General features: G+C 52.3%; 1 protein-coding gene across 2 annotated transcripts in view; it reads right to left on the bottom strand.

Moving 5' to 3' along the window:
* TLN1 (talin 1) overlaps positions 1–24,406 on the bottom strand; it is a 31,320-nt gene that overhangs the window by 927 nt on the left and 5,987 nt on the right. For both annotated transcript variants that reach the window (XM_080669712.1, XM_080669713.1), the window contains 54 exons: positions 24,144–24,306; positions 23,802–23,899; positions 23,417–23,546; positions 23,180–23,332; positions 22,782–22,924; positions 22,563–22,690; positions 21,783–21,843; positions 21,043–21,147; positions 20,569–20,724; positions 19,708–19,809; positions 19,464–19,540; positions 19,053–19,233; positions 18,767–18,880; positions 18,546–18,654; positions 18,111–18,319; positions 17,848–17,946; positions 16,429–16,596; positions 15,956–16,250; positions 15,318–15,484; positions 14,355–14,483; positions 14,062–14,178; positions 13,846–13,959; positions 13,508–13,642; positions 13,224–13,352; positions 12,948–13,050; positions 12,588–12,796; positions 12,093–12,212; positions 11,730–11,927; positions 11,419–11,558; positions 11,140–11,233; positions 10,964–11,053; positions 10,730–10,852; positions 9,555–9,698; positions 8,933–9,094; positions 8,598–8,738; positions 8,324–8,505; positions 7,999–8,131; positions 7,693–7,794; positions 7,434–7,604; positions 7,195–7,344; positions 6,983–7,084; positions 6,784–6,903; positions 5,905–6,051; positions 5,608–5,774; positions 5,321–5,504; positions 5,108–5,233; positions 4,892–5,008; positions 1,883–2,068; positions 1,656–1,763; positions 1,062–1,167; positions 737–861; positions 503–628; positions 333–395; positions 42–224 (listed from right to left, as the gene is read on the bottom strand). In XM_080669712.1, the coding sequence (XP_080525838.1) occupies positions 42–224; positions 333–395; positions 503–628; positions 737–861; positions 1,062–1,167; positions 1,656–1,763; positions 1,883–2,068; positions 4,892–5,008; positions 5,108–5,233; positions 5,321–5,504; positions 5,608–5,774; positions 5,905–6,051; positions 6,784–6,903; positions 6,983–7,084; positions 7,195–7,344; positions 7,434–7,604; positions 7,693–7,794; positions 7,999–8,131; positions 8,324–8,505; positions 8,598–8,738; positions 8,933–9,094; positions 9,555–9,698; positions 10,730–10,852; positions 10,964–11,053; positions 11,140–11,233; positions 11,419–11,558; positions 11,730–11,927; positions 12,093–12,212; positions 12,588–12,796; positions 12,948–13,050; positions 13,224–13,352; positions 13,508–13,642; positions 13,846–13,959; positions 14,062–14,178; positions 14,355–14,483; positions 15,318–15,484; positions 15,956–16,250; positions 16,429–16,596; positions 17,848–17,946; positions 18,111–18,319; positions 18,546–18,654; positions 18,767–18,880; positions 19,053–19,233; positions 19,464–19,540; positions 19,708–19,809; positions 20,569–20,724; positions 21,043–21,147; positions 21,783–21,843; positions 22,563–22,690; positions 22,782–22,924; positions 23,180–23,332; positions 23,417–23,546; positions 23,802–23,899; positions 24,144–24,273 (7,371 nt within the window). In that variant the 5' untranslated portion in view covers positions 24,274–24,306. The remainder of the gene's footprint in view (positions 1–41; positions 225–332; positions 396–502; positions 629–736; positions 862–1,061; positions 1,168–1,655; positions 1,764–1,882; positions 2,069–4,891; positions 5,009–5,107; positions 5,234–5,320; positions 5,505–5,607; positions 5,775–5,904; positions 6,052–6,783; positions 6,904–6,982; positions 7,085–7,194; positions 7,345–7,433; positions 7,605–7,692; positions 7,795–7,998; positions 8,132–8,323; positions 8,506–8,597; positions 8,739–8,932; positions 9,095–9,554; positions 9,699–10,729; positions 10,853–10,963; positions 11,054–11,139; positions 11,234–11,418; positions 11,559–11,729; positions 11,928–12,092; positions 12,213–12,587; positions 12,797–12,947; positions 13,051–13,223; positions 13,353–13,507; positions 13,643–13,845; positions 13,960–14,061; positions 14,179–14,354; positions 14,484–15,317; positions 15,485–15,955; positions 16,251–16,428; positions 16,597–17,847; positions 17,947–18,110; positions 18,320–18,545; positions 18,655–18,766; positions 18,881–19,052; positions 19,234–19,463; positions 19,541–19,707; positions 19,810–20,568; positions 20,725–21,042; positions 21,148–21,782; positions 21,844–22,562; positions 22,691–22,781; positions 22,925–23,179; positions 23,333–23,416; positions 23,547–23,801; positions 23,900–24,143; positions 24,307–24,406) is intronic.

The raw sequence follows: 24,406 nt of genomic DNA on the forward strand, positions 1-24,406 counted from the left end.
GCACGGCCCAAGGTACAATGGGATGGGTTAAGGTTCCTCACCTGAAGCCGTTTCATTGCCTCAGAGTCCTGGTCAGCCTTGACCTTGCAGGCCACAAGGAGCTGGGCTGTGGAGGCGGCTACCTGCTTGGCTGATGAGATGAGCTTCTCCTGGCTGGCGTGGCCTTGTACAGCTGCATTGGCTGCCTCACACAGATTGTTGGTGGCTGCAGCCACCATCCGAGCCTAAAGTGAGGATAGGATTAAAATGTGCCTCTTGCCCTGGTCTACCCCCTCGCTAGCCTTGTCAAGTCTCTCCAGCTCAGAGAGACCTAGTGGGTGTTGTACACTCACAGCAGAAATGAGGCCCTGGGACCACTGGCCATCATCCAGTGCGTTGGCGGGAATGGCGCCCACCTGTGGAGGAAGGAGGAGAGCCTGCTGAGACCTGTGCTCTCCATCATGTAAAAGCCTCGTTACAAAGCTGCCGCTATCCCCATACTTCCAGGTATCCAAGTACTTACCTTCCCTTGGGCTACCAGTTCCCTCTGGGCAGCTGATGCGGCCTTTACCAGGGCACTGGTGGCTGCTGCAATGGACTTGGCAGCTTCCAGTATCTGTTCCTCAAAGTTCAAGGACTCATCCGCCTCCTGCAATGGAGACAAAGGTTTCAGAGAGAGATGCAAAGTCAGAGGGGGCCGGAGGTGGGGACATTATGCCATTAGGAGGGTAGGGCAGAGGGAGGGAGCGGGACTGACCTTGGGTTTGGCCCGGGGCTTCAGCTGCTCCAGCTTTTTTGCTGCAGCCTCAATGGCGGCTGCAGCTCCCAGAAGCTCATTCTCAGCAATGACCGTGGGGTCCTCTGGGTCCACCCACTCTGTTCCTGGAGAGATGAAGGGGGGAAGGAAGGGGCTAAGCCAGAGCAGGGAGGTCAGTGGCACAGGGCAACACGGTTAGTATCACCAGGCCCCTGGTACCTGTGGGGACTAGTGGCAGAGGCTAGCGCAGAGCAGTCCAACCAGGAAGCAAGGATCTCCCATGACAAAGGTCTCCCTTTCTTCCCTGCCCCTGGTCACCCCTCACCTTTCATGGCCTCAGCAGCCTGAATGAGCTCAGTGACTGAACCAGCTACACGCTTTGAGTGTCCTGTCAATTGCTGCTTCAATTCTGGGCTTTGCTTCTGCAGGGTCTGGGGAAGAAAGGGACAGGGAGCAGAGAGCATCAGATTTTAGCTTCTATTCCGACCTAAAAATGGGGCAGACCGTGGCCTCCCGACACCATCCCTAAACCACTCCACACCACAACCCTCAAACATCACACTGCCTATCCAGGTGCGCTCTGCACATGTGGTAAAGACAGTGGCTGCATGTCACTCACCGGCTAGCAAGGAGAATGATGAAATGAGGAGAAAGAAGAGTTGACGAAGGTAGAGAAGGAGGAAATCAGATGGGAACAAAGGAGATAAGGGAAAAAAAAGAGGAAGAGGTGAGTGGGAGAACCAAAGATGCTAAGAATGATGGGGCCCCAGTGGAATGGAGGCTTGGAAATAAGAACAGGTTTGGGAAATAGGATCATGGGATGGGAGGAGATTTATTAGAGAGCTGGGTCTGAGACATATGGCGAGAGGACTGTGCATTCAGGGAAGCTGGTGTGAGGAGCAGGAAACTTCCTCCTTACCAGGAGCACATGGTCCAGCAGTTCCAGGTAGCCATTGGCACATTCCCGGCCATAGTGCAGGGCTCGAAGCCGCACATCAGGGGCCACTTCTGGGTGGTAAGCAGCTTCCTATACTCAGATTAATATAGTAACTTTAGGATCCCAAAGAGCTTCAGGTCCCCCAAGCCCCTGTAGTTTCTCCCCTACCATGCTCTGCCCTAAAGCTGCCTCACTGCCAGGGTTACTACCTTGCAAGCCCGAAGCATATCTGCAATAGCACGACGACTCAGATTGGCTGTGGCAATGACATCCTCCTGGCGACAGGAGTTGCCAGCAGCAACAGCTTTGGCTGTTGCCATGGTGATACCCTTGGTCATTCGGATGAAATCTTCTGGGGTAGAGGTCTTGGCAGGTGGCTCTGGGGAACAGAAAACCTGTTGGAGCAGAACAAGAAGAAAAATTTTACAGTGAGACTGTAAGACAATGTACCACTTAGGTAATCTGGTTCATTCATCCCTGTGTTCACTCAACAAGCATTGCTGAGCCCTAACCCGTTTGGCTCAGTGCATAGAGCGTCGGCCTGCGGACTGGGGGGTCCCGGGTTCGATTCCAGTCAAGGGCATGTACCTTGGTTGCGGGCACATCCCCAGTGGGAGGTGTGCAGGGGGCAGCTGATCAATGTTTCTCTCTCATCGATGTTTCTAACTCTCTATCCCTCTCCCTTCCTCTCTGTAAAAAATCAATAAAATTTTTGCTCAAACTACAGAGAAGCCTTGAAAGGGTGAGTGGCTGAGGTAGGGCAAGAAGGAACTGGGGTCTTAAGAGATACAGGTACCATAGGTGCACGCTCTCCCTCCTGGGAGCATGCCCGCACCTCCCCCTCCCCCTCTTCCTCTCCTTCCCCCCAAGGCATGCATCTACTAAACTTTAAGGAACCCCATGAGGCTTGCAACCAGAGCAGAAATGGGCAGTGGCAGTTTGTCCCAGGCAAACCCCTTGAACCTGTCTCAAAGGCCCCCTTTTCTCTGACAAAAGAGTATTTTAGGTAAATGGTAGCATGTAAACACGCAGGATATCAAGTGGGACAGTAATAAGGCTTGTTCTAGACCAGTGGTCGCCAACCTTTCGGACCTCATGGACCACCAGTGGTCCGTGGACCACCACCGGTTGGCAACTGCTGGTCTAGACTATATAGATGGTGGAGAAAAGGTTGTTGGGGCCTTGAATATCAGACCAAGGAACTTAGAATTTTACATAATATGTAAAAGTAATATGAAATATTTTGATGTATGTGTCCCTCCAACAATTATTAAAGATCAGCTAGGTGGCAGATTCTGTGTGAGGTGCTAGAAATGCAATGGGGAAAAAGATAGACAAGATCCTTATTATTGTGCAGCTTATATTCTAGTTCTGGATACAGACGAAAAAGTAAGTAAATAAGCAGAAATGCTAAAGACTGTGATTTGGGTTGTGAAGGAAAGGAGGCGGATGCTGTGATGAGAAATAAAAATGAGGTCCTGTCTGGCCAGTGTGGCTCAGTGGTTGAGCATTGACCTATGAACCGGGAGGTCACAGTTCGATTCCTGGTCAGGGCTCATGTCCGGGTTGCCGGCTTGATCCCCAGTGTGGGGTGTGCAGGAGGCAGCCGCTTGATGCTTCTCTCTCATCACTGATGCTTCTATTTCTCTCTCCCTCTCCCTTCTCTGAAATCAATAAAAACATATTTTTTAGAAATATGATTAAAAAAAAAAAAAGAGGTCCTACTGCAGATAGGTGATCAGGGAAGGCCTCTCTAAAGAGCAGACACTGAAGCTGAAGCCTGAAGGAATGAAAGGAGCCAAATGTTCAAAAAGCTGGAGAGAAGCAAGTGCAAGGGCCTAGAGTGGAAGTGGGGTGCGGAACACAAGGCAGGGACAGGGTGGGCTTGGGGAAGTCAGCAGGAGCCAGGGGTGGCCATGGTGAGTAAGGAGTGTGAATCTACCACAGAAGCCAGGGAAGTCACTAAAGGCTTTCAGTAGTAAAGTGACATGATAAAATTTATATTTTAAAAAGGTAATCCTGACTGCTGTGTAGAGAAAATGAATTTGTGTGTGTGGCGGGGTGAGTAAAGAAGCAGGGTGATGAGACTGAGGCTATGGCATAAATATAACTAAGGGTTGATGATGGTTTGGATGAGGTGGTGGTGGTAGAGATGAGGAAAAGAGACAACGAGATCTGGAGGGAGCATTAACAAGACTTGCTAATGGGCTTAGATGTGGGGAACAAGAGAAAAAACATTAAAGTTGCGTTTCTGGCTTTAGGAACTGAGTTACTAACAGGTGACATTTCCTGAGATGGGAAGGACAAGGGAATAATCAGGTCTGGGAGGCAGAAAGGGAAAAGTTTCAATTTAGACATCTCCAATTAGAGATAAAAACAGAATATCAGAAGGATGAATTCAGAAGTGAGAAAGAGGAGTAGGAGAGGTGAAACTGCCAGAGACTAAAGGCAGGGAGACCCGTGAAAACTGATGTAGCAGTCCCAGTGAGGGAGGGCGAGTAGAAAGCTGAATGAGTGCTGTCTGGGACTGGAGAAGAAAGAATGGAGAAGGGTAGTTGGAAGGACTTGGCAATGGCCTGATATGGTGAAAAGGCAGTGAAGTCAAAGATGAAAGAGGGAATCTTTATGCCTGGGAGGCTGTTACCACCATCAACAGGAAGGAAGTAGCAAGTCAGGAAGAAGAGCTGGCTGGAAGGCACTGTCAAACAGGTGCCAATGTCAAACAGGCCGTTGAAAATAACCTCAGAATTGGAAGTCTCCTTCTTAGAGAACAATAATGAAAGTGGTTGAATTTGCCAAGGAGAATAGAGGAAGAAGGCTATCTGTACAATGTGGGGACGGCCTCTTCATTCACTAGGTTGAAGGTGATGCAATGACAACTATAGAAGAGATGTTAGAGGCAAGAGAAAAACTAGCGTCCCAAAAGCCAAAGGAAGAAAGAATTTTAAAGAGGATTATTACCACACTCAAATGCAGCAAATAGGCTACTGTGATGGGAGAAAGCGGGAGGACGGGGGTGAAAGAAGACAGTTGTAAAATGCTGAGGAGTACAAAGGTGAGGAGGGGAAGCCCTGAGTTTAGCCCACTTGAGAAGTTTGGCGATGAGCGAGGGGAATGTGTATGACTATTTACATTTCTGTGAATACATGTGAGGTACAGCTTCAGTCTAGCACAATCCCTCTCTGACTTGAGGCCCTGCAGCCCCGATGTGTGCTCACCGCCAGTTCCTGCCGTATGTGTTCTGTGGTTGCCTCCAGGGCCCGTGTGCCTTTGGTAGCCTCATCTTCCACAGCTTTCACAGTCTTGAGCAATGATGTCACATTGGTCACCATCACCTAGGGGTGTCACAGGAGTGGGGAGGGGATCATTTTAAGGAACAGGAGGAAGCACTTTGATCCATTCCCTCTCCTGAGGTTGTGCTCATTCTCTCCAACCTTGGCAGAGTTCTTGAGTTGCCACACAGCAGGGTCATCCCCAACTTTGCCAGCTGCAGCCTTTGTTGCACTGATGAGGTCTCCCAGGGCCTTGGCCACATCTTTCACTGCGTTGATCAGCACCACCTGTGGGGAGAACAGAGGCTGGTCTGTGGGAGGAAAAGGGGGAACGGGAAGTGGATCTGACCAGAATTAGGGGTGTTAGGTGGATACCTGGGTCTCAGGGTCCTCGGATCCCAGGCTGGCTGCACCCAGCTTGACCACATCAGCGAGGCGGGTGATGGTGGACACAGAGGACTGGGCGGCCTGTGCCAACTTCTCCTGGCTCCCAGCGGCATTCTGCACCAGGACCTTGGTGTCCTCCACCAGCACCTTTGCGGTCTTCAGAATGCCCTCCCTGAGGGAGGCCCAGCCCAGTCAGCTCTCCTCAGGTCCCCTGCCCTTGAGCCTCTTCAGGCCTCACCCCTTCTTACCTCCCTGAGACCCCATTCCCTCCTCACCGGTGGTCAGCAAAAGTTTCAGCACCCTCGCGATTGAGTGTGCCGGCTGTAGCAAACATGATGGTGGTGTCCAGGTCGGCAATGATGCCGGACACAGCACTGGCCGCTGTGATGCAGGCCTGGGTGCCACGATTCCCGGCTTGGAGTGCAGCCAACACGTGGGAGACCTAGGGGAGGGGCGTCACATGATGACTATGGTAGGTCACTGGGTGCCTGGGAGAAGGCACAGAGGAGAGGTCTGGGAAAGGCTGCAGGGTTGGAGGCCAGTCCCCAATCTGCATGGATGAGCACTGTCACCTTTTCTGAGACTCTCCGGGCACACTCGATGAGTTCCTTTTTGGTGTAGGCGTCACTGGGGCTGCACTGCAGGGCGCCTGCCTTGGTGACCAGAGCAGAACAGCCATGCCCCAGCTCCTGTACCCGGTGCTTGATGTGGGCACCTATCTGTGAGCAGATGAAAGAGGGAGATGGGTTTTACCAGAGGCACAGACATTTCCACGGTGCTTGGAAGAGTCACCAAGTACCTAAGAAAACATGCATTGCAGCACAGACTTTTCCTGTTTCATATCCTTTCGACAGGAGGTCACCTCCTACACATGGATACTAATAGCATGTGGGTACCGGCTGGTGAGGATGGTGTTAAGCAGTGAAGAGGAGAGTGGAGAAGCACTTTATGCGGGGGCATTTGAAATCACAGGGTCATGGATTACAACTTGGCCTGTATGTGGTTGTGGCGGGTTTTGGGGTGGGGATTAGGTGTGTCTTGCTGAGATCCAATTACTAGCTTTCTTGGAAAGCCAGGAGCTTAGGGAAGGAAGGGCTTCATGGCTCTGCAACAAGGAAGAACTGAGAAGGGCATACAGACTTGCAGCAGAACAGAGCAGCAGCCATAGGCCCAGAAGAGGGTTGGCAGAGGCAACAACAGCAGACTGGGAAATCCTACATCCCAGGCTGTCTCCCTCATCCCTGTACCTGAAGGCTCTGAACCTGTCTCCACACAAAGCTCTGATGGCTCTTTAGAGGAATGGCCCTGAGGGTGTGTTCCTCCTTCTATGAAAGACTAGAGGGAGTTGTGTGTGCAACAGCCACAAAGGCTGACATGACGGGGACAATGGACATGCCACTGGGGTTCTCTGTGAGGAGCAGGGGGGAGGTCACAGCTGCTTCCATGTTTACCTCTTCGTTTTCAGCAGCAACTGCTGCAGGCTTGGCCTGTAAGGCCAGACGTCCGTAGTCACTGGTCAGCTGGTTAGCAAGAGGGCCCAGCTCCTCAGGGTTGGTGTTGGACTTAGTTACCTGGTAATAATGGAAAGGGTGAAGTTATGTCCAAATTCAGCTCCCCGAGGGCAGTCCTGTTATACACTTGCAAACTCACCATCTCTTGAACGGTGACAGCAATGGCTTTGGCTGTCCGCACCATAGTTGTCTGGTAATCCACGAAGGAACCTTCTGGTTCACCCATTGGTCCTTCATCTAGCTGAGGGCGAGAATGAGGGAAGGGGAAAGATTGTCAGGGTCTCTGCCACTGTGCTCAGGAACCTTGGCCCAGGGTAGCCTCAGTGCCCACAGGCACCCCAAGATGCTAACCTGGTTGATGGCCTGGCTGATGGAGTCCACCATGCCACCAACGACCCCAGCAGCACTGGCTGCCTCATTGAGGGTTGTTGTCAGGTCCTCTACAGCCTCTGTCATCATCTGCACAGCCTCCTCCAGGGCTTCCTGGGTGTGAGCTGCTTGCTGTGGGTTAGAGGGAGTGAATGGAGGGCGGTCCTGTTCCTGCTTCTTTAACCACTAACTAGCAGCCCCTCCCTCCCAGCCCTCAATACCTTGGGGTTGCCGCCAGCCTCCTTGGCTGTGTACAGCAACTGCAAGGCAGACTCTGCCAAGGTTTTAGTCTGGTCCAGGAGTGCCATCTGCTGTGGGTGGCTCAGGGTCTTGGAGGCAGCACCCACTGCAGCCAGGGTGAGTGGCTCAAAGTACTGCGCCATCTGAGACACCTGAGGCCAGGGGTTGGGATGGTGGTCAGCTGGGCCAGGTACCCTCTTTCACCTTACCCTCGGAACTCCCACGAGTCTCCCCAGATACCTTGTGTCCCAGCTGGGAGGCTTCAGCCCGGGCAGCACTGGCCAGTGGCTCAATAAGATGGGAGATTTCCTGCACTGCAGTGAGCATCTGAGTGTGCAAGGCCTGGAGAGGAAGTGGACTTTAGCCTGGGACCTGGACTAGGACCCTCTGCTTGCACAGACCCCACGCTTCCTTCCGTACCAAACTAACTCCCCTTGGCATGTTGCAGCCTCTTGATGTCTCTGTGAAGCCCATTCCTGAATCCCTGTCTTCAAGTCTGTCCTCTCTCTTCTCAGACACAACCTTTCACATACCCGCTTCCCTTACCTCCTGAGAGATCCCCTCGCGGGGAGCAAGCTGCTGGCTGACCGCAGCAAGGGAAGCCTGGTCGAGGTCCCGCAGACAGCTGTTCAGAGCTGCGATGGCCGCCTCACACTCCAGCTGCCCTGGAGCCTTGTCCCTGCAGACACATCACAGGCTCTACCACCAAGAGTATCCCCTAAAACAAAGCTAGTCTATCTATCCCCGTATCCTCTGACTCAGACAGCAGGTGTCCCTGACACTGTCCCATCTAATTGCACCTCAGCACCACCCCTCCATTCTGCCACAGTGCATGTCCCCCCATCACACCGGTTCTCCATCCCCTCAATACCTCATGCTTGTAATAAGCTTCTTGATGGAGTCCGAGACAGTTCGGGAGTGGCCAGCCAGCACTGACCAGCGTGGAGGGTCCCGGGGATTGACTGCCAGGGCTCGAGCTGTCTGGATTAGTCCACCAGCACTCTCCAACATTGTCTTGGCAGAGATCACAATGGGTTCCATGGCAGCCCGGCCCTGGGAAGAGAGGAGGAGGGGGGTGAGTCTCATGACTCCCAAGGAGATGAGGTGGCAGCTGGCCCATCAGTCCTCCCTTCACGTTGCCTCACCTCAGGGCTGATCTGGGCAGGAATGCTGGCAAACTCAGGGTTGGATGCAAAGGCACTCAGATTGTCCACAGCCTCCAGCAGAGGGGCTGTTGCTGCTTGGCACTGGGCACGGTTCTCGTCCGTGAAGGCCCCGTCTAGTGCCTGCAAGTGGGTGACAGAGAGGCTCTCAGGACAGATTATAGGCAAAGGAGGTGAAGCCCAGGTCTCCCTCCTGGGCTTAAAGGTGTGGGGACAGGAAGAAGGGATCTGGTAAAGGCCTGGGGGAAAGATGGCGGGGGGACTCTGGGGAGAGAAGACTGGACAGGTCAGGGAAAGGCTGAGAATTCAAACTGAACCTTGATGGTCTTGACAAGATTGGCTGTGCTGTTGGCCACCTCCTTGGCTGATTGGACAAACTGGCGCTTGGCAGTAGGATTGGCGGTACGAGCAGAAGCCTGGCGGCAGCTGTTACACAGTGCCGAGGTGTGTTTGGCCACAATGGTAGCTGCAGAGAGCACCTGAGGAGACAGACACGTGGAAGAGCCATGATGAGGGCAGGAGAGAAGGGTACACACTCAGGGAGGAGCCACTTTGGGTTGGGGGATGAGAGTAATACCTTTGGAAGTCTAATTAGGAAAGATGTGGAAGACAGAGATACCCAAAGATGAACACGATGTGAGGGAGGGGGAAATAAAAGACAGGAAGACTAATGGAGAAATTCTAATAGGGTCCGTAGGAGAGAGTAAGTTCAAGCATTTACAGAGTAATTGTGAACTCAGCAGTAACTGAAAGAATGATGAGAAATGTGGCAGGAAAAGATAGTTACTCAAAGAGAATCTGTGTGTGGAAGCTGAGAGATGGCTCTCCGTCCTCTCCTTCGCCACATGCCCTGCATCTCCCCTTTCCCCACGGGGCCAGTCCATCCTGGCTCAGTATCCTTTCCCAGACTTTCCCATGGTACCTGTTCCCTTGAGTTACCTGGGCTTGGGTACAGCCAGGCTCCCCCAAACTCTGACAGGCCATCTGAATTGCCTGGTTTGCACGGGCAAACTGTGTGGGCTCCACCAGCCCTTGCTGTCCAGCTTGGCTGTTGGGGTCAGAGACACCAACCAGATAAGCAGCCTGGGGAGAGAGAAATTTGGGGTGAGGAATAAAGAATACTCCTCAGGTAGGAATCAAATAGTGACAGTGGGGACAAAGGGGAGTAGGAATAAGTTTAGTGACTGGGGTTCTATGTGAGTAGAAATATTAATAAACTATACAAATTAGGTATTCACAACTTAAGTTATTAAACAATATTAATGAAGTGGTTATTAACAAGTTAAACCATCACTAATAAGTTATTAACAAATTAAAGGTATGTGTAAACTATAGTGACACTATAGAAAGCTCCCCACCCCACCCCCTGCATGCAAAGCCTCTTTTAAAGACATAGTTCTAAAACTATGGAGGTCATTAGGCTAATTAACATTTACAACTCCTCCAAGCTTCAGAGATTTGGAGAGAGGAAAGGGTGTAATGGTTGCCAAAATTTTTGTATGCTTGGAAAACTATCTTAAGGCTTGGTTTGTACTTTAACACATGATAGCTTTGCTTTTTCCTCTTCATGCTCTTCCAGAATAAGTCAAGCCATTTAAAGCAGGCCACCCAACACAAAAGGGAACAGGAGCCAGGGGAGATTGAGGGAGCTGACGGCAGGCTTTTAAGTCAAGATGATGAACTCTCAAGCTAATATTAAGAATTCATATACTAAAGCAAAATATTCTCAGCTACCACAGGTTGTTTTATATTTTATAATGTAGAAAAAGGCAAAGTTAAATGGTAACTCAGATAACTGGAAATTTAGTCATTGGTACTTTAATGAAGTAATGATTATGTGAAAAATGATGGACATATGCTAATTAGTATATACCAAGAAAGCGAGGGCTGGAAAAGGCCCAGTGTTGGACAGTGTAATCATAACCCAAAGCACCAGGGTTCGGGGTGACACTGATCAGAACTGTTGGTGTTCTATGATTACTGACAAATCTCTGAACTCCAAGAGGGAAAAAGAACCCGTTTCCATAGAGTCGGCTTGGTAAACAGAATGTGTGTCAGGCTGTGAGGAGGTGGGGTAGGGAAAGCAGGGGATTCCAGGAACCATGGAGAATAACCTGTGCAGCTGCCTCGGTGAACCCACAGAGGGCCTTGGAAGCTGTGGCAATGGCCTCTCCGAACTCTGGCAGGTTCCCATTCTTGGCATTTTGGGAGATGCCAGTCATGGCCTCACCCAGTACCTGAGGAACAGAAGGTATCAGGGCAGTCAGGTTCTGTCATCAGGGGGGCAGAGCAGCCCCTGGTTAGTTCCAGTTCCTGCCCCGTCCTCCTGGGTTCCCAGCTGCACTTACCTTTGAGTTCTCCATTACACTGTCCAGGCAGCCAAAGTAGGACATGTCACTGATGGGCTGGACTGGGTTCTCCAGGAGTTCCCGGACCGTCTGTGTAGGTGGAGAGCCAAGTAAGACACCTCTCTCACCCCAAACCCGGAACACCTTCCTCAACCTCAACCCTGCCAAGTGCCCACCTCCAGTTCTCGCAGGGCATTGTCACACTCTTTCTGGCCTGGTGCCTGCTGGGTGCACATGGTGATGAGCTGGTTGATGCTGTCAGTCACTGCCCTGCGAGGAGCAGAGAGTTCAGTGAATGGGTGCACAGGTCATCATTCCTGGGTCCTATATACATGGGGAGTCTCTAGCTATTTCTCTTTTGTATGGAACCACTTCTAAGCCAGGGACATCTCGTGAAATGCCCCTTTCCCAGTCCCTCCAATGTTCTAGGTCTGGGCTTCCCAGCTCCTACTTACCGGGCAGCTGCAGCCAGCTGACTCTTGAGGTTGGGGGCAGCCGGGTCTGTGGACAGGGCCTTGGCAGCCAGAAGAAGTTTGCTTGAAGACATGGAGATGCCCTTCAAATTGGACACAACCTGGGTCCGGTCCTCCTGGCTCTGTTGAAGGTGAGAAGTCAACAGATTGTCCAGTCCTTTCTTACCTGTCTCTAAAAGGTATCTTCTGTCCACACTCAAGTACTGCTAGAGACTGGGGAGGGGAGGGGAGGGAGCCAGGAGCAGGGAAGGACTCCGTGGTCACACAGGTGTCTTATCTAACCGTCTTCATACCGGAGCCTGCCCTGCCATCTCCACGCCAGCTTCCAGGAAGGTGCTGAAGTCCTGTCCAAATCGACCTGAGGCTCGAGCCAGGTCCTGAGGGGTCCCCCGAGAGGCCTGCACCAGTTCTGTGGCTGCCTGATTCAGCCCAGCAGCAGCTTCATTCAACCGGCTCTGAGCTTCTTGAAATGTCCCGGTGCTGGGAGGAAGCTGCAGGGTCAGGGAGACATCAGATGCAAGAATGTGAGGGAGACCTTGGTAAAGGAATGCTGGGAGGTGGGCCCAAAGCCTGGGAGCAATGAAAGGGAGTAAGTCTGGGAAGTCAGGCTCAAGGATAGGTCTAGAGATGGAAGGAGAAGCCCCCAGTCCTCCTACCGAGTCACTGAGGAGTCGCTTGCTGGCATCTCCCACTGCTCTCAGGGCGTTATCCACATCTCGCTGGCCAGGTAGGCAGCTGACACAGCGGTTCAGTGCCTGGGTCACTGCTTTAGCCACCTGAGGTAGGAAGAGATGAGGTGTCAAAATGGAAACCATTTGGGAGATCCCCTCCTCTACCCATGGGACACAAAACATAACTGCTCTACTGCCTCTGAAAGTGAAAGGGGAAAGGGGGTGTTGTAGCTGAGTAGGCTGAAGTTAGGGTATCAAGTAACAGCGATCAAATTCCCCAAACTTGGTGTTTAGCTGGCCCCTGCCTCAGCCTAACTGAGACACTTGTGCTAGGATGGAGAGAAGGGCGGGGTCCATATCTCAAGAGCAGACCTGAGAAGCTGTCCCTTTGTCAGTGCAGATGAGGCTTTGCCCAGTGGAGTGGGCCTTCTCATGGGATCTGGGGATGAGGGAGGAAGGAGCCCCTTCCCAATACCTGACCTGGGCAAGCCGCTGCTGGTTCTCAGGGTCTCCTGGATGGCCAGTTGCCTTTTTTGCCTCCTCAATGAGGCTGCTGGCTTTGTCCAGGACATCACTGGCCGTGTCAAGCACAATGGCCTGCACTGCAGGATCCGATGTCAGGGCAGCTACACCCCTAGCGGCTTGGGCCAGGGACCGCAGTCCACCTGCCACATCCCGTGCTGCAATACCTGGAAAGACAGGAGAGGAAGGAAGGGGGGAAAAACTCCTTCATCCGCAGGCCCTGGTCCCAGTCGTCTCCTCTGCCAGGCCCCGTCTGTCAGCCAGCTCCTACTCCCACGTACCCCTCACCATATGCCCATTCTGGCCCTGCCCACAAACCTGCATAATTCTCATTGCCCTGGGCAACCTCCCCCAGCAGCTGGGCGATGGCAGAGCTCACTGCTTTGGTGCTGTTGCCCAGGTCCTGGGCACATTTCTCCATCTAGGGATAAAAGGGGAGTCTCAGAGGTGGGGGATCAGATACAAGGGAAGAGGGAACTTGAGAAGCTACTTGGGGACAGCCAGAAATTAAATGAAATTCTGGGAAGCTCTGGGGCATAGGTGGGAAGAAACACTTCAGGGTTTGAGTAAGAGTAAGATCTTAAGAATACTCACCGTCTCTCCAGGTAAGGGTTTAAGCTTGCCGTCTCGAGCGGCTGCCTTCACCTCCTGTAGGTCTCTCTCTAGATTTTGTACCAAACTCAGTGCAGAATCCATCTCCAAAGGTCCACATGCTTCCTGAGCCTACAATGACATGGGGGTTTGGGATGTAGGAGGTACCGCTAGGTCCCACTGATGATTCAGGTTACACGATTATTCCTGTTTTAGGTTATTCTGCAGATTCCCCATTATGCCAGGACTCCACCCTCATCTTCCAAAAAGACAGCCAGCTCCCATACCTTCTGGGCAGCGGTGCGGAGCTCAGCCAGTGCCGTGCCAAGGTTTTTGGCGCACTGACTCAGCTGCATGGCTGAAGCCTGGTCCTGAATTGTGGGCACTGAGGCCTTCGCAGCTGCCACCATCTTCCCGCCTGGCTGTAGGGGAATAGGTCGGCAGATTAAGGGCACCATCCTTCCTCTGGGCTTGGTACAAGGACTGATGACAGTCAGGATGCGGTGAGCATTTGGGCTGAGTACTGGGGCAGAGGCTATGGGCAGAGATTTAAATTGTGGGGGCTACAGGGGACATAGGAGGGTGGGAAGGGTCTGGTCTGAGAGGTGGGGAGAGGGTGCCTTGCCTGAAGGAAGCTCTGGCTGGCAGCAATGAGAGCTAGCTGGGCACTGGGACTGTCAGGCTGGGCTTGGCTCCCTCGGACGCCTTGCACCAGCAGTGGAATCTGCTCTGCCACAGCCTGTAGGTGAAAATGTCATGACAGTCAACCCCCATCCCCAGGCTGGGGGAAAGTCCCTCTTCTCCCACACTTCCTCCCACCCCATGCTTCCTGGAGTCTCACCTTGCAGCTCTGCACCAGCAGAGGCTGGGGGCCAGCAGAGACTTTGGGGGTGGAGGCTGCATGTTGGGCTGCAGCGATGGTCTGCGTAGCCGAGGCTGCAGCCTGTTTGGCTGCGTGCTGTGAGGATGGAGTAGTCAGGACAAGCCCCGGGCATTCCCATACCCAGTCCCTGGCCTACCCTGCCCATGCCATCTGCCAAGGAAATATTAAGTGACTCTCTTCACATGTCCCTCCCAGTTTCAGTCCTCCCACTGCATGCATACTCTTGTTCCTGGTTTATTTCCCAGCCTCACCTCCAGGCGCTGCACCAACTTTTTCTTGATGGCATTCTGCGCAGCCGCATTAGTTGCCATGCGTAGGCCCTCAGCTGCCTCCCGTAGCCGCTGCTGCTGCTCCTCACTGTCAGGGTTGGCAGCTGCTCCCTGAGAGGTGGAGAGAGACAGTCGGCACCCTCAATAAGCTCTGCTCTGACCTCTCCAGACTCAGACTTTTTCTCCTGAAGTCGTATCTAATGTCCCCACTGAAAGTGATCACCACTGAGAGGAGCCCTCTCAGGCAAAGGGATGGGAAATCTGAGGTGGGCCCTGGACTCCCTTGGGGATGCTGAAATCCCTTCTTTAGGTGAAACTGTTTCGTTTCCTCTTTGGGGAAGGGATCATATCCCTCCCCACACTCTCTACAAAATCCCACTGGCAAATGGGGGTGAGCAGGACTCTCTGGGACAAGAATGCAGTTTGGAGCAGGGACCTCAGGAATACCAAAGCAGGGGACCTGTTACTCCTGCAAACTGAAACGCCCCAGAGCCCAGGGGACTGGGGAGTCGTTTGGCTTCTTCCTGATGGTCCTCTGCATCCTGTGTTCCTGTGTCCTACTGCTTGGTCTTTGCAGTGCTAGCAGCGGAGGCCCTGGGACTGAGGCCTATGTGCTTTCACAGGAGAGACCAGGAAGCAGAGGGATCCAGGCAGATGGTGGCAGCAAAGTAGGGAAAAGTAGAAAGAGCAGACCTTGGACTCAAACGAAGAAAAAGGGTAGAGTTGCCAATCAGGCAGCAAGGACTCTGGGAATCATACTGGCTGGAAGCTTGGGCCACCGTCCACCAGCAGCCTAGGGACATATTTACTTCCTACGAGCTCCTGTATTTGTTCTCTCATATTTTCTGCTTCACCTGGGTCTCCCCATCAGATGAGGGTGACCGTCTAGACTGGTCTACTTCCCTTCAGGGCCCAGTCTGGGAGTCTGCACAGAAGTCTCTGTACCTTGGCAGCCTCCACCATCTTGGCTGTGGCATCAGCCAGGATCTTGGCAGCACTTAATAGTTTGCGTGAGTTCTCCAGATCACTCTCCCCTTCGGCATCAGCCTTGATGGCATTGACCAGGTCGGAGGTAGCTTGGGCCAGGATGCGGGCCTGTCGTACCATCTCACCTGAGGGGACAGGGCACAATCAGGTGAGGACCCTGTCCTGTGCAGGACAATGGTGCAGACAAGGCAGAGATGAAGCTGGGGAGAAATTCTTGAGAGATTTCCTTGGCGTTATTATTTTCTGGATTTAGGATCTTGGAGAGAAACAAATTTCCCAGTGGGCTTTGATGGGAGGGAGAACAGTCTTCAATGGGTATTTTCAGCAAATAGGATGAGACACGTTTTGTAAAGGCTTTAAGGAGTGATGGGGTGGAGTAAAGTGCCTAAAGCCACTTTCCATTTGTTTTTATATACACTTTGCTATATTCTTCAATGCTCCACGGAAGGCAGAGCAGGGGTTCTATTCCTGCAGCACAGGAACCCAGTCTCCTGTGCTGAGTCCTTAGGGGGAGGTGGCAGGTCTGCAAGGGAATGTCCAACGGGCTTGGTGAACCTCACTGGGGTTCTTTGTCTTCCCAGGAGTAGTGTCCTTACCAGCATCACCCATGGAGCTGAAGATGTTCTCGGTGACAGTAAGGATGGTGTCAGTGGCCTGGTCATAACGGCCAGCAGGCCCAGCCCCAGTGGCATGGGCCCTCACATGCTGCAGCAGTTCATTCAGGGCCTGGGTGACGGCTGTGGCTGCTGCTCCAACACCCCTCAATAGCTGCCCATCCTCTGTTGCTGCCTGGGAAGCGGACACACAGCCCTCCACAGCTTTGGCTACTAGTCGTCCGGCCTCCACCAGCTGCTCTTGGCAGACAGGAGAGCTGATTGTAGGTGCCACCACCTGTGGGCAAACTGAATGTCAGAAATGAAGGCAAGGGAAAGGAGTCATGAGGTGGGGTGTTTGTCACTGGGTTGGGTAATGAGACCACGGGAACCAAAGAGATAAAATAAGAGGCTCTTTTGTGGGTGGCAGCACCAGCCTTCGGCATGGACTAGATAGAGCAACCTTTGGGACTCACCTTGGTACAGGCCACCAGCTGGGAGGTGGACAGGGCACACTGAGTTGCCGCAGCAATAACCTGGGTCTGAAGACCTGAGTCCTCTGTCCGCTGGGCCACACTCTTGGCCTTGAGGACCAGGGCAGCTGCAGCACTTGCCACGGCCTTGGCTAGTTGCATCAGCACCTCCTGTGAGAGAAAAGCAGTCAGCATGGCCTGAGATCAGGCTTGGATCCCTGGACCCTTCTCAGAGGCGTAAGCTGGTTCATTATCCCCACTGACTCCAATCACAGGACAGTATGCAGAAGCAACCAGAACCTACCCCAAGCCCCTGCCTTGAGCACCCAGTAGGACAGAACCCACACCGAGAGAAACAGAGCCTACACCACAGGGAGAAATGTGCGAGGCGGATACACTCGGTCAGCGATGGGAGGGAAGGGCAGCACTGTTACAGTGGGACAGACAGAGGAGGTACTTTTGAGGGTCCCTCTCATCCCCAGCTTCTTTTCTTCATTTCTTCTCAATCTTGGTTGGGAGAAGTCACCCTGGAGTTGGGAACAAGTCCCTGCACTACCCTCCCTGATCCCATTTCCCAAGCCCTGCCTCCCTATCTCCCATCATGTCCTGCTCCCCAGGAGGCTGGGGGAGAGGTGCAGAAGCGAGTGTATGCGGCTCAGAGGACAAAGCTGGGAAGGCCCAGGCCAGAGGCCGTTACCGTGGGGGGATCGTGGGGAGATCGAACCCCAGACCCTCTGGGTGCACATATCTGCATGGGAAATCCAGGATGACAAGTCAACTGAGGAAACTGGCATAGGGTGGGGAAGGGGCTAGAGGAATAGTGTCCTCAGGATGGTAAGGCCTAAGGCAGTGGTCGGCAAACCGCGGCTCGCGAGCCACATGTGGCTCATAAGCTGCAGTTTGCCGCTCTGTTGACTAATGAGTTTGCCGACCACTGTCATATACTACCCTTTATCTCTTTGCACACAATATGCCACAATTGCCAAATCCTCACAGCTTCCAACTACACGGTAACATTTAATCTAGTCCAGTGGTCGACAAACTCATTAGTCAACAGAGCGGCAAACCGCGGCTCGCGAGCCGCAGTTTGCCGACCACTGGCCTAAAGGATTGGAGGGGATTAAGATGCCCTCAAGTTAGGACCGGGGTTATGTATGGGAAAGATAGGGAAAAGAGGACAGGTGGCTAAAATATATCATCAATTAGGACCAAGGGCGAACCAGTTAGTAGGTTAAGTTTGGATTCAGAGGTTCTGAATTCTCATCCCCTAAAAAAGGATTGGAGGTTCCCGGTATCATTCCTGCAAACAGGTTCAGGTTGGCTCTGAGGGGTCAATTCAGAGCAGCAGGACTAGGAACTGGACTCAGGATCAGAGGTCACCTCCTAGGAGCTGGGGTTCTGGGGGTTGGGTACGTCACCAACCTGGAAGTGGGGGTCAGTATCACTTTCCCCAATTTGCTGCAACAGCTCCCCACTGGCCTGGCCCACGTTCCCAGCTGCTTGCAGCAGGTTCTGACGGGGCTGTGGAGAGTGAACACCAGTCAGAAGCTGCCCAATCCCTGCCCACATGCCCATGGGTCCTACATGATCAGGGCTCCCACACTTCCATCCTGTGACTAGAACTGTCCCCTCTTCCTTGGGCTCGAACCCTCTGTCCTCCTCAGCTCCATCCCATGGCCCCTGACCTCAGCGCTGGCTGGCTGGGCGCTGCGCAGCAGTTCTGACACTGCGCCTGCGAGGCCCTTGGCTGCCTGCAGCAGGGGACGGCCACTGCTGCCTTCATCCTCCAGCAGGGCAGCCAGCAGCTTCACGCCACGGGACATCTCCGTCAGGTTGGAGGAGATGGTGGTGACTGCGCAGCCCACTGCAGTATAGTCTGTCTCAGCAGGGTCCCCTGAGAGGAGGAAGGGGAGCATGTGTGAGCGGCAGGGCAGACTAGACGATGACTGGGAAGGAGCACAGTCATAGGCACTCAGTCACACACGTGTCCTGAGAGAGACGTCACACACTGTCCCTTCCATGAGTCAAGGTGCAGTCATACCCGAGCCTGTCGTACTCGTGCTTGCACACGCTGGCCTTCTTCCTAACCCACCACACAATGAGCTCGGCGTGCAGCCTACCTGCTGTCAGGTTCACCACGGAGGCAGTACCGGCTGTGATGGCATCTACCTGGGAGTGGATCTCGTGCTTTGATTCATCCATCTTGTTCTTCCGCCAGGCCTTAGAGGCCTGAGAGAAAGAGAAACACACCTCAAGATCTGCTCTGTTTTGATTAATCCCAACCCTGTTCCCTGGAGTCCCAGCTTCAGTACCACTGACCTCTCCTCCATCCTATACTCACAGCATCCTGACCCAGAGGGGGCAGAGTGTCAAAGTCATCCAGAGTGGCCTGAGCGGCCTGCACAGCCTGCATGCTGGAGTTGATGGTTCCCGTGAGTGCCTGCTGGGCCGAGGTCTACAAGGAGAGGAGTACGAGGGAACTTAGAGCAAAGAGAAGGTATGTGAGAACTTGAGGCCAGGGAGAGGAATACAAATAGGGACAGGGGAAGAGACTGCCTAACTTGGGGCTAGGCCCCGCTGCGGATGGGGGCGGGCTAGCACTGTGGTGGCAGGGGGGGCGCTCTCACCAAAGGAGGCATGTGTCCTCGGTGCATCTGGCCACTGGTAATCTGCTGCTGGGCAGGTGGCATGCTGCCCACCTGGAAGTTCTCAGGACCAGAGGCTCCAGAGCGCATGATGGCAGGCAGGGCCACAGAGCCATGCTCCACTTTCCCCACCCGGTTATACTGCTGCTGAAGGACTGTTGACCTAGAGAGGGGACACACTGAGGAGCACGTAGGCCTTCTTCCTCTCAGGCCCTTCCCACCAGCTCTACCGCCTTCGCAGGGCCTGCGGTCTGGGTGGTGTGTGAGGTCTCCTTACAGCCTTCGACTTGTTACAGGACAGCTCTAAGTATTCCACACCTCGCAACACTATGTGGAGTCAAGGCCTGCCTTCCCCGCCCCTGAAGGATGGGATCAGCCCAGCCCCCTTCGTACTTTTTGGGGGACACGGAGTCCTCTAGCATAGTAGACTCCTCATCTCCCTCCATCCCAAAGTGGTCTTTGCTTTTTTTCTGTAGAAAGGAAAAAAGGAACAAGAGTTAAAGAAGAGGAGGTGAGGAAAAGGCAAACTCTTTTTCCCCCAATCAGCCATTATCCAGAAGCTGGGTCCCATTTCTAACAGAGCAGCTTGGGGAGAAGGTAAAGGAGATAAAGAGAAGGCTGGTGGGGCAGTGCTCACCTTCTTAAGGATGATATCTATGTAGCCGGCGATGAGCTGTGCGATCTGCTCCCCCTCAGTTGTCTGTACTGAGTAGTAGCCATCTTGGTAGTCCCCGAAATCCTAGGGTGACAAGGGTGGGGGGGCTCAGGGGGAAAGCCTGGTAATCTATCCTGGATGGAAAGGGGCAAGATGGGAGCCCCAAGGTCGAGCTGATGGGGTTTCTTCCCACGCCAACAGCCCTCTAGGACAAGCTTACCTCATTCTATTTCTCCATTTTCATCAATCTCCTATTTCTCTATATTCCTCATTGGAAGGAAATGTTTTACTTCTGAGGAGTGGTCTTTATGCTACACATGCCATTTAGGAAATCTCTTTTCTCTCAGGGTAATAAAATTAGAAGGACACTAACATTTACAATTAAATGACCACACTTGAAGGTTAGCACCAGTTTTGAAAATTGAAAACTAGCATTTACTAATTTCTCTCATTAGGGCACTTTGTCAAGTTGGTATCAGTTTCAATTCATAACACCAAAATATAAAGCCAGAGGGGAATATTACAGTGCATAGTTGCTGCTGAAAGAAGAAAGGCATGTTTTCTATCACCTTTTTCTCCCCTCTCCCCATTTCCTGTGATCTCAGTTTAATGTTTACATTTTTGTTCTGTTTATCTTAAAGAGTGAATTTCATTTAAATGTCACCTAACTCTCTAGGAGTCTCTCCTTTACTTTAACCTCCATATTCTGCAATAGTTCCAAAGTTCTCCTTTTTATCTGGAGTCACATTCAGTTCACCTGCCCCAAGGGAGGTGGAAAGACCTCTGCAGCTGCCCATTTTCTGAAAATTCCAAAGCCCTTCCCTCTGAGCCCCCCAGGCTCACCAGGGTGAAGCTCTTGGGAGAGGCAGCCCAGCGTTTGATGTTGGTGAGATTCCATTCCTGGATCACCTCTTTGGTCTTCTCATCCACTCGCATCACACACTCCTTAGTGATGCCCAGAAGCCTGGGCACCAGCTTGTTTTTTCCTTTCATCTTTTCCTGTGAGGCGGAGATTGTTGTTGGTGTTATAGGTCAGAGGTTGAATGACAAGTGAGTGGTTAGTTCAGTTCAAGACCACAAGGGGGTGCTGAGGTGGGCAGGAGCGCTAAACTAGGGTGTGTATGGATGAGCCCAGGACAAGGCTACTTTAGGGAAAAGGGAAAGGGAGGGAAAACAAAGGGTAAGGAGGGATGTGGTGGTGGAGAACTGACAACAGGCAAGCTTTCACAAGGTAGAGAATGCTGGGAAACGAGACTAAGGGCAGGATCAGACTTAAGAGTGGAAGCAAGGAGGGCAGTGAGAAGGTCCATAACCCACCTTAACCAGGAAGAAGGAGACACCATAGGTCTTGAGAGAACGGGCTAGCTTTACGTAGCGTACCTTGGCCTCAATCTCACTCATCTGTCCACAATTCTTGTGTGCCTTGGAGCATGAAATGAGAAAAGATTTAGCAAACTACGGGGAAGATAATATAACAGACAAGGAGTTAGGTTGGGATGTTAACTATAAGGGAGAATATTAGGGCGATAAAGGAAAGGTGAGGGAGTGCAGCGTATGAGAAATGAGAGGGTGAAGCGTTGGGGCTGATAAAGGATCTGCAGGAGCAAAATTCAAGGGATACAGGTAAGGAACTTGCAGACATTCTGGAGGCGTGAATGGATAGTTAGGAAGTAGGTCAACTAGATGGCCTTTTGGGCTGAATATTCAGAGTGGGGATAACACCTTACATTTGTACAAAGACATACTTTTCACAGTGATTTCAGCTATCCTATCTCATACGATTCTATCAGCCCTATGCAGGGTAGGTACTGTTATCCCATGTTAGAGGTAAACAAAAGAAAACAGGAATATTGAATTACATTCCACGGCAAATACAGTGATGGAGCTGAGACTTTAAGCCCAAGTCTTCTGCTTTCTTGGCAAAGGAAAGGTGGGAGCACAGCGTGGTGGGTAGAAGCAGGTGGGAGCAGATGGGAAGGGGCAGGGATCCATTTAGTCAGTAGGATTAAGCAGCAAAGCTCCCACATCATCCCAAACATTTTCCCGTCCCCATTCACCTGAAAGATCTTACGTTCTCCCTTCTGCTTCACATACTCCTTGGGCAGGAAGTCCTTCAGGCTACACCAGAAAAGGGAGGGTCAGCATGTAGTGGATGGCATCAGGGACATAAGGGCCATGACTGTGGGCCTAGGGGTGTGAGGAAATGTCTAGGACAGTGTTAGCTTTAAGAAGAAGGAAGACTCTGAGGGAACAGAGTTCGAATTGTTCCTGAAATCGAGGTGACTTAGCATTAGCTCTTGAATGCAGCCTGTGTCTCTCCCTACAGGGAAAGGGACTGAGGGAACTTGAGTTGGAGGCTCAGTCCCTGAGGGAAAGAGGGTCAAGAGCATGATTTCAGGAAGCCAGGAGCAGAAGGCGCTCACTAGGATGACCATGCCTGTAGGAAGCTGAGGAAGCGACACCAAACTCTACATTCTGGGCAATACCAGAGGATGAAGACTTGAGACTTTTTAAAGCTAATGTTCCCTATGAGTAAAAATGTACCCTATATTTCCCTCTGGCTACTGCAGTAAAGTTCTCCAGAGAATCTCAAGAAAGCTATATGACTACTTCAGACATACATAGCAGGGGAAGAGATCTGAACTATATTCATATTGCACATGGGGCCAGTAAGGAGACAAGTGGTTGATAGAAGCTAAAAGGGTACCCATGTGGTCAAACCCTGGCACCTCAGGAGAGAAAGTGGTGTAAGAAGGCCTGGGATGGAGACAGACTATTGGGGCCACAAAGGCAGAGAGTCCTGGGCGCTGACGGGGTGTGGAATGTGAGTCACTCACTCAAGGAAGCCCGCCTTGTGCTTCTGCTCATTGTGGGGCCCAAACTGGATCTGGCATTGGAAACCAGCAAACTCACAGGCCTTGTCAAAGGAGACAGGGTGGGAGCCATTCAGGATATCATCTCGTGCCTGGCGAGCAGAGGGAAAGGAGGTGAATGTTGTGTGCCCCTCACTGTCCCCTCTCCCTCCCTCCACTGCCCCAGGCAAGTCCTCTCCACACCTGCACGTAGAGAAGGTTCAGCTGTACAGGGTCCCGGGAGTCCACATTCTGGTCTGAGTAGAAGAACTTCCTCCGCAGCAGAAGCGTCTCGTTCTCCTCCACTCCTTGTTCCCTCAGTGTGCGGCCATGGTCCAGCCAGTTCACTGGGACACAGAGTCTGCTCAGTGCCGAGCCCATGGCCCCTGTGCTATCTCTGGCTTTTTGTCTGTTCATGTCTTCATTTCCTACCTTCTCTCACTCATAGGCTAAGTTCCGTGAGTATAGGACTTTGATTACTGATGCATCCCCATTGTTTAAAACAGTGCTTGCAAAAGCAGGTGTTCAACAAATAAAAATAAATGGCTGACCCCTGCCACCCTGACCATTTCTAGGGCCCACTGTTTTCTACTTCTGCTTACACTCATCATCTGTGTGCAATTTCTGCTTTAGTTTCTCCATCTTCTTTTCATCTCGTAGCAGTGTCTTGTCCTTTCGTAAGGTGCCTGTCACCTCCTCCTTTTTCTCTTCCATCAGCTCTCGAACCAGAGAATATTCATCATGGTTGGTGATGCCTGGAGGAGGGAGAGAGGGAAGGGTAGGTAGATGCGTCTTTTGCCAGAGTTGGAGCCTCCCTCCTGAGCCCTCAGCCTCCTTACCGATACGGGCACAGATAGTCATGAGCATATCAGTGACGGTCTTAGAGTCATCCACCATGATAGTCTTCACAGTCCCATCCAGCATGCGGATCTTCAGGGGCCTCTGCTTCTTCCTGTACTCCATGGTGTCCTGTTGGGGCAGGAATAGGAGATAGATAGGGGCCCACTTTAAGTTAGAGGTATTACTTCCTTTTAACACAGCCAGAGGGAGGAAAAATTACAAGAAGGACTAGAATGGCTCACTCAAAAGCAGTGTATTATGACTGCTTGTAATAGAAAGCATGGGAGGGATCAGAGACAACAGATGTAAGTGCTGAAAATAGGAGGTGGAACCAGGAAGTTGATGGAAGAGGATGTTGGTTATCCTTGATGAAGTGATACTCACCCCATTTCGGAGCATGTAGTAATCCAAAGCTTTCCCGGCCTCCAGCCATATACCCTTTTTGGGGTCATCATCTGACAGAAACAGCCCAAAGTCGCTGGCTAAAAGAGAGGATGGTTCACCTCAGACTTATGAGGACCCCAAAGTGGCTGAATGGCTGCATCATTGCCCTTACTATTTCCTCAGGGACTCCAGGTTAAAAGGGGAGGGCGGGAACCATGGAGCATAGACCTGAGGGATGAGTAGCCTGAGGGGGCAACAGGGTCATCCCTCAAGGCCAAGAGCCTGGGAACATAGAAGGGACCCAGCAATCCTGTCCCAGCCACATGGGTAAATCAGACTCACGAGGGCCAGCTGGTGCCTCTGGAATACGTTCACGGATCATGCGACAAGCATCGTACACCATGGTGGACGGCTCGAACTGCATCGTCTTCACCACATTCCCAATGCTGATCTTCAGCGAAAGTGCAACCATGGTGGCAGCTTCTTTTCTCCAGCCTGGCTACACCTGGCCCATGGCATCAGGGCGTTAGGACACCCTCACAGGAGAGAAGGTCTCCCACATGGAGTCCCAGGGAGGGGGGTTTTTGAAAGGGACTCACCAAAAC

The sequence above is a fragment of the Plecotus auritus genome (assembly GCF_963455305.1).
Source record: "Plecotus auritus genome assembly, chromosome: 5".
Taxonomy (NCBI): Eukaryota; Metazoa; Chordata; class Mammalia; order Chiroptera; family Vespertilionidae; genus Plecotus; species Plecotus auritus.